Source organism: Bison bison, unplaced genomic scaffold (genome assembly GCF_000754665.1).
Source record: "Bison bison bison isolate TAMUID 2011002044 unplaced genomic scaffold, Bison_UMD1.0 scf7180017864048, whole genome shotgun sequence".
Classification (NCBI taxonomy): domain Eukaryota; kingdom Metazoa; phylum Chordata; class Mammalia; order Artiodactyla; family Bovidae; genus Bison; species Bison bison.
The window spans coordinates 942062-961539 of record NW_011494620.1 but is presented as its reverse complement, the minus strand read 5'-3'; the positions used below and the strand labels follow the sequence as shown (position 1 = coordinate 961539).

At 38.6% G+C, this 19478-nt stretch overlaps 1 protein-coding gene across 1 annotated transcript in view; it reads left to right on the top strand.

The window, feature by feature from the left end:
* Positions 1 to 1901: 1901 nt before the first annotated feature.
* The window catches only part of LOC104985512 (spermatogenesis- and oogenesis-specific basic helix-loop-helix-containing protein 2-like), a 69282-nt gene continuing 51705 nt past the window's right edge, over positions 1902 to 19478 (top strand). Inside the window, 6 exon segments of the mRNA XM_010835726.1 lie at positions 1902 to 1968; positions 4426 to 4482; positions 4485 to 4553; positions 4764 to 4816; positions 7649 to 7729; positions 8321 to 8340. Of these exon segments, the coding sequence (XP_010834028.1) occupies positions 1902 to 1968; positions 4426 to 4482; positions 4485 to 4553; positions 4764 to 4816; positions 7649 to 7729; positions 8321 to 8340 (347 nt within the window).

Here is a 19478-nt window from a genome sequence, read left to right as displayed (position 1 = left end):
ACTACAGGCTTATTACTAAGTTGTATTTCCATCCTTCATAAAGATAATGAGCGTCTGAGAATAGTTAGTAAGCCCTTAATGCCTAACAATGAAAAGCAGGGAGCCTTGGTGTGGTGGTGTCTGCAAGAGGCTGTCTATACAGTAGTGAAAGGGCAGCCACAATAGAACAGCGGGGATGTCCAAGCAGGCCTGCTGGGAAGGGCAGGGCCCTGATGGGAAGAACCAGGGATCCTAAACCTGTGGCAGGACATCTGGATGACTGCCCGTAATGACTCTACCCCTCCACCCGGCCCCTCTGGGTGGGCAGGGGCGGCCCACGTCTAGCTCTGGGAAGGGCTGGAGCACTCACAGTCCTGGAAGCTGCTGCACAGGCCTCTCGCCAACAGGGTGACCATCTGCCCCCTCTGGAGCTGTCCCCACCTCTTCTCCTGGCTGCCAAGACAATCAGTGAGATTGTCTTGAACATCTTATAGATGTTCAACATCTATAATTTTTAAAATTAAAAAGTTAAGAACAGAGGAGTGGAGGCTGAGGACAGTTAGCCTAGTGAAAAGCATGAGTCTTTCCTTATTTCCCAGAGCTAACCAATTTTTAGATCCAGAAATCACTGACCAAAGAAGCGGCTGGGTTACTAGAAGGAAGGACCCTGCAGTAGCAGTCCAAGTACATATCACGACAGTATCTCCAGTCTGCCCCTCAAGAGACCTCTGACCACGTGCCCAAGTAGCTGTACACTGCGGGAAAGGAAATAACCAGGATGGGGGTCTAAGCCTGAAGTCCAAATCACAGTGGGCCATGTGCCCACAGACTCGCCTAACCCCACAGTGATGATTTTCTCAGTCCCTGAATACCTAGTGAAGTCCATATACTTGGCAGTTGACATTAACCTTCCATCAGGCCCTCATCTCTGAAGTAAAAGCTATCATGGTGCAGAAAACCAAATAGAAACGTGGGAAATGGTGCCTTCCCCCACCCAGGCCAAAATTGCCAAACACAAATAATTTCTTATCCCAGGGAAGACAGCAGAGGGCTTAACATCACTCTGTTTAATTTGCCAGTCTGACCTCTGCAAACCCTGGGTGTATCTTAGAGAAAGACTGTAGGTTACTGCAGGCTTAACCAGTTAGTAGCCCCACCTGTTTTGCCAGGTGTGGTATCACTGCTCAAGCAGACTAGCAGGTCTTCAGTGTAGGGTGTGCAGCCACTGCTTGGAGAGTATACTCTTTCCATTCTGACTAGAAAAGAGAGTCAAGACCAATTTGTGGCTTCTAGTTTCAGTTCCAGGTATGTATAGTGGTTGGAAGTCATCGATCTTGTCACCACAACAACAGCAAAGATGGGTAACCTGAAAATCAGTGACTCTTCTTTACTCATTAAAAAACTGAATTTGCAGAGCAAATTCCCACCCTGAAATCTGTATAAACAGACAAATCCAGACAGGCATTGAGATCTGCTTAGCCTAGTATACAAACTGATAGGAACACTTAAATGGTAATTGTGATGCATTACTGGAGGAAGTATAGGCGCATCCATTATGAAAGTTGGAGACTTAACACGCCCTGTCAGTAATTGATAAATCAAGAAGGCAGAAAAATCAATAAAGATACTCAATAGCTTATCCGAATAGCACCATCAGTCAACTCAATCTGTTGACATTTATAGAATGTCCCATCCCACTACAGCAGAATACAGATTCTCCTCAAGCTTGGGTGTAACATTCACCACTGTAAAGCACCTTCTAGGCACCCTATTAGACTCTGAGCTTCATGAGTTAGGGTCTGGGCTTGTCAGTCTCACTGTGGAATCCCCAGCACAATGCCTGACACACAGGAGGTGCTTGATGAATATTTTTTGCATAAAGGAATGAATTGTAAAATTGGGAGACAAGGAATCAGATCGTCATGGGAATAGCACCAAGATACAGTCTTAACACAGAGAAAGCAGATGGAAAATATTTAAGCTTCAAAGGTTAAAACTGCAAACCCACACTGACAAATAACAGAAATCATCCTTTTATTGTAGAAACTACCACTTGATTAATATTCCTAAACCCCTGCTTTCATCATATCACTTCTTTAATAACTTTCAATAGCTGTGGTGTTTCGACTCCTGAACTTAGCATCCGAAGCCTTCTCTAACCAGGACCTTCCCCAGTTATCTTGCTGCTGCTGCTGCTAAGTCGCTTCAGTCGTGTCCAACTCTGTGCGACCCCATAGATGGCAGCCCACCAGGCTCCCCCGTCCCTGGGATTCTCCAAGCAAGAACACTGGAGTGGGGTGCCATTGTCTTCTCCTCCCCAGTTATCTTACCTTGCCTCTTATTAATTGCTCAGATATTTTCCTTCAGCTCTTGAATTCATCTATTTCCTATCTACATTTCTTGTTTGAGCTTCTAGAGTTTTGGAGTGTATCTCATTCATATCTCATTAATATGAAAATAACTTGTGTTCCATTTGTTTATTTGTAAATTAATTTCTTTCAGTATTTCAAGTGCATTTTTCCATTGACTCAGTATTAAAAATTATTAGATTCTATTTACATCTCTAAAAATGTATTAACAAATGATGTAAGTGAAGCGTATTACTACAGAAAGCAAAGCTGGGAATCCTTGGAGCAAGGGTCTATGTAGCAAAATTTTGGACTACATCCATCACTCCCTGATTGTCCCTTCAATAACTCTCATTTTGGAGCATTGGTTTACTTCGTAAGGGTTTAATTTTCTGTAGAGAACTCAGTCCATTTATCCTCTTCTACTGATAGGGCTTTCATTGATTTTCTTCTGGAGCAAGTTTGTGTTTGGAGGCATGTATGTATGTATGCATGCTCAGTCGTGCCTGACTCTGCGACCCCATGGACTGCAGCCCGCCACGCTCCTCTGTCCATGGGATTTTCCAGGCAGGACTACTGGAGTCGGTTGCCATTTCCTCCTCCAGGGGTTCTTCCCAATCCAGGGATTAAACCCGGGTCTCCTGCATCTCCTGCAATCCAGGCGGATGCTTTACCGCTGAGCCACCAGGGAAGCCTGTATTTGGGGGTGGGGGGTTGGAAACCACTTAGGACACCAGTGCATAATTTTTGAAGACAAGTAATGGCTGCCTGAGAAGTATCACTGACCATGTTTTAACAGAGATGTTAAGCAAACATGCACAGTGGAGAATTGTCACTTCCAAAGGATTTGTTTTATCATTGCTGCTATTTTTAGACACTAGAACTTGTCCTGTTACAGCTGACCTAATTATTCCCATTAATACAATTTTTTTACACTTCTGATAATTACCAGCAAGTATCTAAGAGAAAATCAGTAAGTTTTTAGAGAATGAGCTGAATTTCAGGAGGTGGGTATGAGCTCTAAAATAACTTGCAGTTTTGCTTTGTGGCGATTTAAATCAGCTGCTTCCATTTCTATTTGAATGTTTCTTATAATAGATTCAGTGACCCAGATCATGACCAGCAAGAGCTGTGTAGAATTCGACTTGGAGATTTTTAAATTTAAAGTGTCAGAATATGAGAAATAATGGGAGTTATTGGGAAAGATCAGTTATTAGTTTCGGAATTAACATTCTAAACCCAATCTGTGTAATGCATTATTGTTCTGGTGCTTGGCTAACCCTTTTCTCCTCTACGCTGTTCACCTATTTGTGGTGATAGGTTGATGTCATGGTTTCCAGAACTATTCTACTCTGCCGTATTTTCACAGTTCCCTTGATTATCAACTTTACTGCCTGTTCCTCTTTTTATTTATTTATTTATGGCTGTACTGGGTCTTCGTTGCTGTGTGGGCTTTTCCCTATCTGCACCAGTGGGAGCTTCTGTTGTTGTGGAGCATGGACTCCTGAGGGCCCTGGCTTCAGTAGCTGCGGCACGTGGGCTCAACAGTTGCGGATCCCAGGCTCTCGAGCACAGGCTGAGTAGTTGAGGCACAAAGGCTTAGCTGCTCCGTGGCATGTGGGATCTTCCCAGAGCAGGGATCAAACCCATGTCTCCTGCATTTGCAGGCAGATTCTCTACCACTGAGCCACCAGGAAAAGCCTTACTGCCTGTTCTAACACTGTACTTACCCTGATAGCAATCGTATGAATACACACATATAGTAATCATTTAGTGTGTATTGTCTTTGGAGTCAGATTACCTGGATTCCAGCTCTACCATTTACTAGCTCTGTGCCTTTAGGCAAGTTATTTAAGCTCTATCAGATGCAATTTTCTCAACAGTAAAATGAATATATTAGCCATCTTCATGGCTGTAATAAGGATTAAATAATCTGTAGAAAGCATTTAGCACAGTACATGGCATATTGTAACAATAAATATTATCATTATTGCTGAAAAGGTACATATTATAGACTTTTGAAGTCACAGAATGATATGGAATAGAAGGAATTTGCCAATGAAGAAATTGGTGGTCCTAATATTATTTAAAATGTGAGTGCATGTAAAAACACTGTTATACTTTCAGAAATCCTTAAATGCGTTGCTTAAACAATTAGAGAGAAAAGGAATCTTGAAAATCAAGTGAAAGACTATGCACTGAGACTGGAACAAGAGTCAAAGGTTTGTTTTTATCTCTATGCTAAGAAATTCCTTTGGAACTGGCATGATTTTTGGTGTGTTATTAAAAACATACTATATAATTTTCCAGTATACTTACAAAACCATTTTGTATACTATTTGAAAAAAGCATAGAGACATAACTTAGCAGTGGTCTTGCTAGTATTGTAAATCTTCTTTGATACCAGTTTCTTTACTTTTATATCTTTCACATAAGCTTGCCACAGGACCAGCAATGAGCGCCGTACATACCCTGCTGAAATGTCTCAGGCAACTTTTGTTTCTTTGCCTTCAGTTTTTAAGAGGTACTGTAAATTATGTTTTTCACTTTTCTAGGTTTTTTGATTGGTTTGGTTTAGTAGAGAAGCAGCTGTTGGAATTAAAGGAGAAACAGTACCAAGTTTCTATATATGGAAGGTGAAAAAGAAAATATGTAACTTTTATAAAAAGGTAAAAATAAGATATATGTTTCCCAAATTAAGATTATATTTCCTGTACTTGTTTCTTTAGTTGTTCCTTTAGTTTGATTTGTAATTACTAGAATTCAAACAAGTAGTTATCACTTCTCTGTCATGAAAGTCAAGGTATTTTATCTCATAGCTATGCATGAAGTCTAAGATAGACCCCACACTGCTATTGCTAGAAAGTGTGCACTTACAAGCAGCAGGACAGGAAGTGATCAATGAATTATGAAAGACACTGCACATACTTTCCACAGTTTTTCATTCCCTTTTCCATTTTATTTATGATGTTGTTGGTATATAGTTTTGGTTTAGATGTTGTCAGACCTATCTTTTATTTATGGCTTCTTGTATCATGTTTTAAAAGACTGTCTTTGTCTCAGTGTTTCATAACATTCATCACATCTCTTTAGTACTGATATGGCTTAATATTTGATATTTAGATATTTAATCCTTATTAACTATTTTGATATATGTTTTCAGGTTAGGATGCAAATTCAGTTTTCAATGTGCATGATTTGAATGGAAGTGTCCAAAGAGGGGTAGGATGTATGAATCTAAGAGAAAAAAATAAAAGACCAGGATTGAAGCAATGGATTTAGAACTTATTAGCATATAGATAGTAAATGACCCCATGTGAATGAATCACATGCATCAGGGAGAATACACAGGGTGAAGAGATAGTCTGAGATACAGCTCTGAAGAGTTTCAGGAGTGATAGCCAGGGAAGAAGAGCCGAAAAGAGGGTCAGTGTCCTCAAGACATAGGTACCTGAGACACTGAGGTAGAGGACCTTGAGGGCTGGTTTTGACATAAAAGTAATCAGCTAATCACTGATTCGGTGTTTCCAGAGGCTCAATGAAGGGACTGGAAGGAAGGGAGTTAGCTTTGGGAATTGGAATAGAGAATGGGGTGCACAGAACAACTTGAGAATGAAAGTCAGGGTGAGGGGTAAAGGCAAGCTTGGACTTCTAGTGCCAACGAAGGTAAGTAGGAAATTGAGACAAAATTATGGTCTCTTGCCCATGAAATGGACAGTCAGTCCACCTTTTATAGTCCTGGGTGCTTGGCTGGAAGCCCTGCTTCCTCCTGCTGCACCGGCATCCAGGGGCCTTTCCTCAGACCACACTCTCTGTGTCCTCAGAATATGCTGCTTCTTCTACATTCCAGTTCTGCCTCCTTCAAGGTGTAGCAAAACGCCCTCTCCTTTATGAGGCCATGATGATGAGAGGCCACAGACTTTGGAGTCACTGCGAATTGGACTCGAATCCCAGATTTGTACCTACTGTGGTGTGACCTTTGGAGGCCTCGATTTCTTTCCTCCTCTGTAAAAGGGAAGTAGTTGGAGTATCCTGCCAGGGATTTGTGAGGCTCTGGAGATATGATGTATGTAAAGTGCTGAGTGAAATGCCTGGCACATAATTGGTTCTAAATTCCAATAAACTGAATATTATTTTCCTGTTTTTCTTTCCAACCTCCCTAGCCCCTCCCTCTGTGACAGGGGCATCAGCATTTCTACTTGCCTTAGCCATCCTCCTTTAGCTTTGTTTATCTGAAAAAAAAATCATTTGGGTGGAATAGCTCCTACTCTGATTATACAGGATCACTGAACATACAATCAAAGCCTATTTTAACAGCTTCCCAGGAAGATGTTAATCCTGTTTCCCTGTATAAATGTTAATAAGGATTTTCACTCCAGAGTGAATTGTTAATCTTTATAGTCAAAGATTGTTCTGACTATGTGGATACTATGGTGACTGGAAAGGTCAATGAATGATTTGCCATTCTTTCCATGCTGAATACATAAATAATTGATTCTTTAGTAGATAACTAGAGCTGTTTGCTGAGTCTGCTGTTTATATTTCTGCTGGCTTCACAGTTTTGGCTGAAACTGAGTTTCCACATCTTAGGATTCTTCCAATTTACACGGTATATGGACAGTATGGACATTGCTTTTTAATACTATACAGGCAATCTAGCCGATATTTTATAATAACTATACAGTGTACAGCAAAATGAAGTGAAAGTGTTAGTCATTCAGTTGTGTCTGACTCTTTGCAACCCCATGGACTGTAGGTTGCCAGGCTCCTCTGTCCATGGAATTCTCCAGGCAAGAATAGTGGAGTGGGTTGCCATTCCCTTCTCCAGGGAATCCTCCTGACCCAGGGATCAAACCCAGATCTCTTGCATTGCAGGCAGGCTCTTTACCATATAAGCCACCAGAGAAGCCCCCAAAATGCAGTATAACCTGTAAAAATTGTCAATCACTGTATTGTACACCAGTACAATACAATATTGTATAATTTTGATGTACAATATAATATTGTACATCAACTATACTTCAATTAAAAAAGAAAGGAGAAAAAAAGATATACAGGCATACCTAGGAGATATTGCAGATTTGATTCCTGACCATCACAATAAAGTAAAACAAATATTACAATAAAGTGAGTCACATGAATTTTTTGGTTTCTAGTCCATATTAAAAATTTTTACACTGTAATGTAGTACAACAGCATTATATCTAACATACAGTATCCATACTTGGTTAGGAAAGAGTTAATTGAGAATTGACTATTCCTCTTATCTCTGAAAGCAATCAAGAAATAAGAGGATAAATGCTCAACTATTTGTATTTCAGACCTCTGGCTCCTACCAAGTTTCTCAAAGGAAACAGATGGATCAACTGCCTAAAATGAAAGAGAATCTAGTGAAAACCTAAGTCTAGATCTTTCCATTCTAATTAATTACATTCAAATGTGAATGGTATTCACGAAACAGGTGTCCATTATATTTTGGAAGCTTAACTTCTATAGCAACAATGTAAAATAGCAGATGTTAAGAGAACTTAGAGAAGTTTGTATTCTCCATTTACTATTTATACATATATCTGGTAGGTTCCAGGAATATTGTTCATCCTCAAACATGATGTTATTTTCTAAGCTAAAATGATACTGTTCCCAAGTAGAGCTTATAACTATACCATTAACAACAAATCCAATTAAATGATCTGTCTTAACCTTTTAGTTTTACTACTGTGGGTGAGAATCCCTTAGATGAAATGAAGTAGCCATCATAGTCAACAAAATAGTCCGAAATGCAGTACTTGGATACAATCTCAAAAATGACAGAATGATCTCTGTTCATTTCCAAGGCAAACCATTCAATATCATGGTAATCCAAGTCTATGCCCTGACCAGTAATGCTGAAGAAGCTGAAGTTGAACAGTTCTATGAAGACCTACAAGACCTTTTAGAACTAACACCCCCAAAAGATATCCTTTTCATTATAGGGAACTGGAAGGCAAAAGTAGGAAGTCAAGAAACACCTGGAGTAACAGGCAAATTTGGCCTTGGAGTACAGAATGAAACAGGGCAAAGACTAATAGAGTTTTGCCAAGAAAACACACTGGTCATAGCAAACAACCTCTTCCAACAACACAAGAGAAGACTCTACACATGGACATCACCAGATGGTCAACACTGAAATCAGATTGATTATATTCTTTGCAGTCAAAGATGGAGAAGCTCTATACAGTCAGCAAAAACAAGACTGGGAGCTGACTATGGCTCAGGTCATGAACTCCTTATTGCCAAATTCAGACTTAAATTGAAGAAAGTAGGGAAAACCACTAGATCATTCAGGTATGACCTAAATCAAATCCCTTACGATTATACAGGGAAAGTGAGAAATAGGTTTAAGGGACTATATCTGATAGAGTGACTGATGCACTATGGATGGAGGTTCGTGACATTGTACAGGAGACAGGGATCAAAACCATCCCCAAGAAAAAGAAATGCAAAAAAGCAAAATGGCTGTCTGAGGAGGCCTTAAAAATAGCTGTGAAGAGAAGTGAAAAAAAAGGAGAAAAGGAAAGATATACCCATTTGAATGCAGAGTTCCAAAGAATAGCAAGGAGAAATAAGAAAGCCTTCCTCAATGATCAGAGCAAAGAAATAGAGGAAAACAATAGAATGGGAAAGACTAGAGATCTCTTCAAGGAAATTAGAGATACCAAGGGAACATTTCATGCTAAGATGGGCTCGATAAAGGACAGAAATGGTATGGACCTAACAGAAGCAGAAAATATTAAGAAGAGGTGGCAAGAATACACAGAAGTACTGTACCAAAAAGATCTTCATGACCCAGATGATCGTGATGGTGTGATCACTCACCAGACATCCTGGAATGTGAAGTCAAGTGGGCCTTAGGAAGCATCACTATGAACAAAGCTGGTGGAGGTGATGGAATTCCAGTTGAGCTATTTCAAATCCTAAAAGATGATGCTGTAAAAGTGTTGCACTCAATATGACAGCAAATTAGGAAAACTCAACAGTGGCCACAGGACTGGAAAAGGCCAGTTTTCATTCCAGCCCCAAAGAAAGGCATTTTTTGGGTGAGTGAACAATTGCACTCATCTCACACACTAGCAAAGTAATGCTCAAAATTCCCCAAAACAGGCTTCAATAGAACATGAACTGTGAAATTCCAGATGTTCAAGTTGGTTTTAGAAAAGGCAGAGGAATCAGAGCTCAAATTGCCAATATCTGCTGGATCATCATTAAAGCAAGCGAGTTCCAGAAAAACATCTATTTCTGCTTTATTGACTATGTCAAAGCCTTTGACTGTGTGGATTACCACAAACTATGGAAAATTCTGAATGAGATGGAAATACCAGACCACCTGACATGCCCCTTGAGGAATCTGTATGCAGGTCAGGAAGCAACAGTTAGAAGTGGACATGGAACAACAGACCGGTTCCAAATAGGAAAAGGAGTACTTCAAAGTTATATATTGTCACCCTCCTTATTTAACTTATATACAGAGTACATCATGAGAAACACTGGGCTGGGTGAAGCACAAGCTGGAATCAAGATTGCCAGGATAAATGTCAATAACCTCAGATATGCAGATGATACCCCCTTATGGCAGAAAGTGAAGAAGAACTAAAGAGCCTCTTGATGAAACTGAAAGAGTGAAAAAGTTGACTTAAAACTCAACATTCAGAAAACTAAGATCATGGCATCCGGTACCATCACTTCATAGCAAATAGATGGGGAAACTGTGGAAACAGTGGCAGACTTTATTTTTTGAGCTCCAAAATCATTGCAGATGGTGACTGCAGCTATGAAATTAAAAGACGCTTACTCCTTGGAAGGAAAGTTATCACCAACCTACACAGCTTATTAAAAAGCAGAGACATTGTCAACAAAGGTCCGTCTAGTCAAGGCTATGGTTTTTCCAGTGGTCATGTATGGATGTGAGAGTTGGACTATAAAGACAGCTGAGTGCAGAAGAATTGATGCTTTTGAACTGTGGTGTTGAAGAAGACCTTTGAGAGTCCCTTGGACTGCAAGGAGATCCAACCAGTCTATCCTAAAGGAGATAAATCCTGAGTGTTCATTGGATGGACCTATGTTGAAGCTGAAACTCCAATACTTTGGCCATGTGATGCAAAGAACTGATTCATTAGAAAAGACCCTGATGCTGGGAAAGATTGAAGGTGGGAGGAGAAGGGGATGACAGAGGATGAGATGAATGGCATCACGGACTCAATGGACATGAGTTTGGGTAAACTCCAGGAGTTGGCGATCTACACAGAGGCGTGCTACAGTCCATGGGGTCACAGAGAATTGGACACGACTGAGCGACTGAACTGAACTGAACCTTTTAATGAGCAAGTATGGACACTGAAATAAATGTAGGTGTCAATGCAATTTAAACTATGTTTTTGTATGTGAATAAAAATAATTTAGGATGAATAAAGAATAGAGGAATATTTTAGAAGTTTAGGAGGTTATGTCTACACACACTTTTCTCTGGTCCTGTACTAAGTATAGAAGAATTACTCAGGCAATCCTTGTCTTCTATAACCTTATCTCACGCAGACAATATATTCATATAAAACTTAACAGTATTAAAATTGTAAGCAAAGATATAAACTATCTATAGATCAGAATTCTTTTCAAACACAGGCACTCAAAGTGCATGTAGTATAATAGGTTTCTTTGGTGGAAATTCATAGAATAGCAACGTTCTGTTCAGAATTTGGCTAGATGGATAAGAATGTATTTATTCTTCCTTGAGTAATCATAAATACTTGAAGTGTACAAGATAATGAATAATCAATGGAAATACAATGGAGTTAAAGCATTTAAGTCAATTGTAGAAAAGGACTTCCTTCTGAAAAATGCTGTACTTCTGTGTTGAGAGGACCCCAAGACGACTCCCGTGTTCAGTGGTTCACTAGAACGACTCACAGGACTCAGCATCTATTTGTGCACACAGCTAAGATTTATTACAGTAAAAGGATTCAAAGCAAAACCATCAAAGGAAAGAGGTGTGTGAGATGAAGTTTGGAGGGAACAAGGCACAAGCTTCTAAAAGTTCCCCCAGTGGAGTTTCGCAGAAACTTAGTTCTTCCAGCAATGAGCTGTGAAGGTTGATTCCAGGGGCCCACATTAGATATTTAGTGCCCATATATTTGCTGGCCATTTGTATATCTTTTTTGGAGAAATAGCTATTCAAGTCCTTTGCCCATTTTAAAAAGCTTGTTTGTGTTATTTTTGTTGCATTATAAGAGTTCTTTATATTTTTTGGTTATTGGACCTAATCAGATAAATGATTTGCACATACTTTCTCCCATTTATTGGTTTTTTTCCTTTCTTGATGATGTTCTTTGAAGAAGACAGTTTTGATTTTGATGAAGTCCAATTGTTACTGGCTTCCTAGGATTTATTTTCTCAGTTGCTTGTGCTTCAGGTATCATGTCTAATAAATCATTGCCTAATCCGAGAACATACGAATTTATACATATTTTCATCTAAGTTTTATAGTGTTAGCTCTTTTTTTCAATCCATTTTGAGTTAATATTTGTATAGGATGTGAAATACATCTAATTTTAGTCTTTTGCATGTGTTGGCCACCTCATGCGAAGAATTGACTTATTGGGAAAGACTCTGATGCTGGGAGGGATTGGGGGCAGGAGGAGAAGGGGACGACAGAGGATGAGATGGCTGGATGGCATCACTGACTCGATGGACGTGAGTTTGAGTGAACTCCAGGAGTTGGTAATGGACAGGCAAGCCTGGCGTGCTGCGATTCATGGGGTCGCAAAGAGTCGGATATGACTGAGAGACTGAACTGAACTGATTCAATTATTCTAGCATCATTTGCTGAAAAAACTATTCTTACTGAGTCGGATTGCCTTGGCATCCTTTTAAAAATTAGCCATAAACATATAAATTTATTTCTAGGCCTCAGATCTATTCCACTGGTCTGTAAGTCTGTCCCTATGCCAGTACCATTCTGTCTTGATGACTATAACTTTTCATAAAGTTTTGAAATCAGTGAGTGAGTCCTTTAATCTTCTTTTCAAGATTGTTTTGGTTGTTCAGAGTCCCTTTATTTTCTATATACATTTTAGGATTAGTTCGTCAGTTTCATCGTAGGAATTTCACCACAGAGCTGAGGAAAGAGTGGAGTAGGGCGAGTTAAATAGCTACAGAGTTCAGTGTTCTTACTGGATTTTGCCATAGGTGTGTGTGTGTATGTATTAAATTCTCCAGGATTGCTGCAAGCCTTTGGTTAATTTCTAGAGTTCTAAAAGTTTGCTTCTGACCTTTTTTTTTTAATTTTTTTTTTGTAAATTGTCTCATTGTTTTTAAGGAGGAAATTATTTTTTGGGGGTCCCTATTCTGTCATTTTCACTCCAGTGTTCTTGCCTGGAGAATCCCAGGGACGGGGGAGCCTGGTGGGCTGCCGTCTCTGGGGTCGCACAGAGTCGGACACGACTGAAGCGACTTAGCAGTAGCAGCAGCATTCTGTCATTTTAGCTGACATCACTCCCTGAGTAAAATATTTTTAAGCACCTGCAGGGAATTAAAGGTGGCTTTTACTTTATCAAGTGAGCACATGGGGAAGTTGTCCTTATAAAGACATATAAGTCAATGAGGGAAAGACAGTTTTGTGGAAATCCAAGAACAGGAATTCCAATATAACTGGATCCACAGATACTAGAATTTGAATTCAGAGAAGCCTTAAAGACCTCAGCAGATATTCATGGATCATTACTTTAGTGGTTTGCCATATTGGATAGTAATTAAAGGCACAGACTTTGAACTTTGACTTCATGGATTCAAATTCCAGATCTACTTACTTACTATATAACCTGTTTCTGTTTTCTGTCAGAAATAACAGAGCTAATGATAGTATCTGCATTATACAGATTTTGTGGAGTTGATAATGAGTAAATAAATAAAATTTAGAACAGTCCCTGACTCAGATTATGAGCTCTAAGAATGTTGCTATTATTATTTGTAGTATAATAGACCACTAGTTTATTCTCTGCTTCATTTTTCTTCTCATTACCAACTGCCAATTTCACTTTCTACACTTTTACATTACAGACTCTGGTATATATCATAGTTTCAATTTTATTGTAATTTTAAGTCACGCATCTTTGGCTTACTCATGGATTCTTATTTCCATCTTGTCCATACTCTGCCTCATGGACTGTATTTTCTTATCTTTAACTCACATTTCCAGAGACAAGCATCAGATTGGTCCATCTCATCCCTCTTTGGACAAAACTTTCCACATTAGGCTACCTCATGGGCTACTTCTAGGCCTTTGGATTATTTGCCCTTGAGGGAGTTGTCTCTGTAACTTGACAAGATGATATGATATGCTGTAACATATGGCTGTTTAGGATTATACAGTAAACAGAAAATCTGCATAGAGAGATTTCTCTGTGAAGGACTGTGGACTGGGGGAACTAGGAGAACTAGGTAATTCTCCCCATGTGACATACTAGTGTTTTTGTTGCACACAATGGTAACTGAAAAATCATGATTAATGCTTATCTTATTTCAGGGTAAGATGTAATTCAGTGAATCAGAAGACAATGAATGCCATGAGAAGACCAGTAAAAAAGATTTCAAGATCAAGCCGTCTTTCAAAACTCAATCTGTGATTCCTGAACTGGATAGTTTATATTTCTTACCTTTTTTCATTTTAATATTTAACTTGTGAAGTTAATGGTTCACATACTTTTCAGGGAATGAAATAGATAAGAAAGAGCTATCAATCTTATCTTTAGCTTTTCTTCTAGAAGTTTGTTTTTTTTTGTCTGTATGAAAGTAATTTTCTCAAGACCATAAACCATCTAATAGCATTCTTATGATTTTTTAAATATCCTAGTATGCCTTAAGGTTGGCATCATTACACTTGCTTTTAATGATATACTCATGATCTGTTCTGATAGTAACATTGCTATTTTATTTGGGTTCTAGTTAGCTATTAGCTAAAAATGTGAGTTTATCAGAATGTTTTTGCTATTTTAGGCTATATCACGTTCAGCTTTTTAAAACTCAAGGTTTAAACAAAGCTGGAAATCAAATACATTTTAAACTTTGATTTGAACTATCATGGTGTTGTGGAAATAGCCTTCAATCAGGAATCAGCTCGGGTGTAGTTCCCACCCTGCTCTGAACTTAAGAGATCTGGGATAAGTTCTTTCACCTCATCTTCATTTCCCACATCTGTAACTGAAGCAAACTGTACAATTTCTAAGGTGTCTTACCATTCTAGAAATCCAGTACTTATTCAACTGCAAGGTCCTGCCACTTAACACATGGCAATTTAAGTCATTTTAAGACATGTATGAATTTATGGGGCTGGCCTAGTTCTTTGGGCCATACTTTGGCCAAGTGTTCACAATACTCAAGTCTAGAGTGGAAATAGAACAGGGTATGAGAAGTGTTCTTTTAAGGCATTAAAAAAATTTACAAATTATCTTATTTATATTTAGATTGTTTTCTTACTGTCACGTATGTCTGGTGACCCCCTGCTTAATAAGTTAAATTATTGGATTTTACAGAAATCACTCAGAGGTAAGTATAGTTTCTGGTATTCTTACCTTATCTCTGGTACCAAAACCTAAATTATATTCGGTATCACCAATAATGGATGCCAAATGCTTTTCTCTAACTATTTATAGATATTCACTTTCTTTAAATTAGAATACATACATTTCATATAGACAATTATGTGACTTTAAAAAGTAGTGCAGAGAAACATAAAGTAACTTCCTGTAAATTATTCCAAATAGAAATCATTTGGAAATATTTTTACCCCTGTTTAAGCTAGCTACAGATATATCAGCTACCATGACTCATTTTATTAAATAATTACTGCTACTGCTGCTAAGTCACTTCAGTCATGTCCGACTCTATGCAACCCCACAGACGGCAGCCCACCAGGCTCCCCGGTCCCTGGGATTCTCCAGGCAAGAACACTGGAGTGGGTTGCCATTTCCTTCTCCAATGCGTGAAAGTGAGAAGTGAAAGTGAAGTCGCTCAGTTGTGTCTGACTCTTAGCGACCCCATGGACTGCAGCCTACCAGGCTCCTCTGTCCATGGAATTTTCCAGGCAAGAGTACTGGAGTGGGGTGCCATTGCCTTATACTACATTTTTATTTATTTACTTCTGTATACACTATTTCTAAAAAGTATTGTGTTACCTTTTACTAAATATAGAGATATATCTATAAATTGAAACAAGACCCATAAGATGAAAGATAAAAATAAAAGTTAGTTTTGCTAGATTCCCAACTAAGAAAAAGCTCTATTTTAAGCTTCCTAGTAATCAGCGCAAAGAAAGAGTGAATTACACACCTCTCTCTTTTTTTTAATGGAAGGGAAAAACAAGTCGAGAAAAAGTTATACTTAATTCTGAGCTCTGAAGATAATTTGTCAATGTGAAGCTTTATACAAAATTGCAATTATTTGCTGAAATAATCAGTATAAAATTTATACTTTGGGGTCTTTATTTTATTTAATATTGAAGTATGTATTAATATCAGTATTGATGTTGTTTTTGAAGCATTCACAATTCCTGAAGCAAAATATCAGTAAACAATGTTTATTTCAAAAATTTTAGCACCTATAAATGTATTACAAAATGTTAAAAAGTACCATTTATTAAAAAAAAGGTTGCTGTAATTAAAAAGACAGTATAATGAGTAATAATGAGGATGTGGAGAAATTGGAACCCTCACACACTGGCCAAGTGTTCATAGTACTCAAGTCTAGAGTGGAAATAGAACAAGAGTATGAGAAGTGTTCTTTTAGGCATTAAAAAAGTTTACATCCCTCATGGGGATGTAAAACTGCACCACTACTCTGAAAACAGTCTGTCTGTTCCTCAGAAGGTTAAACATAGAGTTACCATGTCACCCAGCATTTCTACTCCTCTGGAACACCCCAGAGAAATGAAAACCAAGGTGCACATACAAATGTGTACACAAGTATTTATAGACTATTCTACATAATAGCTAAAAAGTAGAAACAACCCAAATATCCATCAGCCGATGAATGAATAAATAAATTCTGGTATATCCAAAGAATGGAATAGTATTTAGCAGTAAAAGGAACGAAGTACAATATGGATGGACCTTGAAAACATTATCCTGAGTGAACAAAGCCAGTCACAAGAGATCACATATTATATAATTCCATTTATATGAAATGTCCAGAATAGACAAATCTGTATGGACAGAGAGTAGATTAATATAGCTGATAAAGGCTGATGGGGCTTCAACATCAGCTGAAGGGGAGGGTGGGTAATGGAGAAGAACTGCTAATGTGTATAGGGTTTCTCTGGGGGCTGATGCAGATGTTCTAAAATTAATCATGGTGATGGTTGTACAACTTCATGAATGAACTAAAAAATACTGAAAGCACTGTACATTGGTGAATTGCATGCAATGTTATTTATACCTTAATAAAACTATTATTCAGTCCAGGTTCGATGCACGATACTGGATGCTTGGGGCTGGTGCACTGGGATGACCCAGGGGGATGGTATGGGGAGGGAGGAGGGAGGAGGGTTCAGGATGGGGAACACATGTATGCCTGTGGTGGATTCATTTTGATATTTGGCAAAACTAATACAATTATGTAAAGTTTAAAAATAAAATAAAATTAAAAATAAAATAAAATAACATATTAAACATATGTTAACCTTTTAATATAAATTGACAGATGAATTTTAATAGGATTTTATTTGATCTTAGAAAATATGATCTTAAACATTAAAATGCATTGTCATTAGTGCCATTGCTGAGTCAAGAGTATATTTTTACCGTAATTTTCAAACAAAGAAGCTCTTTCAGATACTACACTAGACAGAAGGACAATGAAGCTTATATACTACTTCCCAGTATTTCCTTGACTTCTTTTGAATAATCCTATCTCATTTGATAACCTTGTAGAAATATTAATAAAGCATCTTTTGACATTTGACTAGGGTTAGGTTTTTTCCCAGAGAAGGCAATGGCACCCCACTCCAGTACTCTTGCCTGGAAAATCCCATGGACGGAGGAGCCTGGTAGGCTGCAGTCCATGGGGTTGCTAAGAGTTGGACACGACTGAGCGACTTCACTTTCACTTTCCACTTTCATGCATTGGAGAAGGAAATGGCAACCCATTCCAATGTTCTTGCCTGGAGAATCCCAGGGACAGCGGGGCCTGGTGGGCTGCCGTCTATGGGGTCGCACAGAGTTGGACACGACTGAAGCAACTTAGCAGCAGCAGGTTTCCCCCCCCTAATTTATAGAGAGCTATATAGGTTTTGTTTCAAAGACATTTTATAGTTTTCATCGTCTTCATTAGTTTTATCATGTATAGCTGGAGAATCCAATGTGAAGTTACCTGTATCAATTTTAGTACTGTGATGGTCATAATCCACTGCACAAGAAATTATTTTGGACTAAGAATTATATCTTGCACCAGAAGCTTAACACTTTTTGCTTTGTACACCAAGTGAAGGCCTGTCTAGACCACATATAACATGTCATTTCTTGGATAAATTGAGTAATTGAATAACAGTTATTTCAATATGTAAATAATATAGATTTTTGATTTTTAAATAGCAGAGTATCAGACTTATGACAATAAAGATACTGAGATTTTGGCATTTAAAGAGAGTAAGCATACCAGAATACTAAAAGCTGCTATTAAAATCATTCAGTGTGACTGAGATATGAAAGTATCTTTAAAATATAATATAGGACTTCCCATGGCTCAGACAGTAAAGATCTGCTTGCAGTGCAAGACACCTGAGTATGATCTTTGTGTCGAGAAGATTCTTTGGAGAAAGGAATGGCTACCCATTCCAGTACTCTTGCCCGGAGAATTCCGTGGATAAAGAAGCCTGGAGGGCTACAGTCCATGGGGTTGCAAAGAGTTGGACACAACGGAGCCACTAACATTTAAATAATAAAGCTGTATTTAAATGCAAGATCATACTGTTTTGACAGTAGAACACTATTTTTAAAACAAGTTAGCATATTAATCCAACCTATGAATTAGAAAAAAAAATCTTGAATTTATAGAGCACTCTTTTAACTTTATAAAGCAATTTCATGTTTCTGTATCAGTTACAGAGAACATGTTACTATCCAGAGAGCTACCCAACAGTGAGTTTATTATCATCATTGAAATTGTTCATGCAGTGGCTAGGTGTCCCTTTGTCAGGGATGTTACAGAAAGGACTCTGCAGTTGGGTAAATTTGATGACTGCCAGTATCCCTTTTGCTACTAAAATACTCTGATTCCCTGTCCATTTAGTCAGTTCAGTTCAGTTCAGTTCAGTTGCTCAGTCACATCTGACTCTTTGCGACCCCATGGACTGCAGCTTGCCAGGCTTCTCTGTCCATCACCAACTCCCGGAGCTTACTCAAACTCATGTCCATCAAGTTGGTGATGCCATTCAACCATCTCATCCTCTGTCGTCTCCTTTTCCTCCTGCCTTCAGTCTTGCCCAGCATCAGGGTCTTTTCCATTGAGTCAGTTCTTCACATCAGGTGGCCAAAGTATTGGAGTTTCAGCTTTAGCATCAGTTCTTCCAATGAATATTCAGGAGTGATTTCCTTTAGGATGGGCTGATTGGATCTCCTTGCAGTCCAAGGGACTCTCAAGAGTCTTTTTCACCACCACAGTTCAAAAGCATAAATTCTTTGACACTCAGCTTTCTTTATAGTCCAACTCTCACATCCATACATGACTACTGGAAAAACCATAGCTTTGACCAGATGGACCTTTGTTGGCACAATAATGTCTCTGCTTTTTAATATGCTGTGTAGATTGGTCATAGCTTTACTTCCAAGGAGCAAGCATCTTTTAATTTCATGGCTGCAGTCACCATCTGCAGTGATTTGGAGCCCCCCAAAAATAGTCTGTCACTGTTTCCACTGTTTCTCCATCTATTTGCCATGAAGTGATGGGACTGGATGCCATGATCTTAGTTTTCTGAATGTTGAGTTTTAAGTCAACTTTTTCACTCTCGTCTTTCATTAAGAAGCTCTTTAGTTCTTCTTCGCTTTCTGCCGTAAGGGTGGTGTCATCTGCATATCTGAGGTTATTGATATTTCTCCTGGCAGTATTGATTTCAGCTTGTGCTTCATGCAG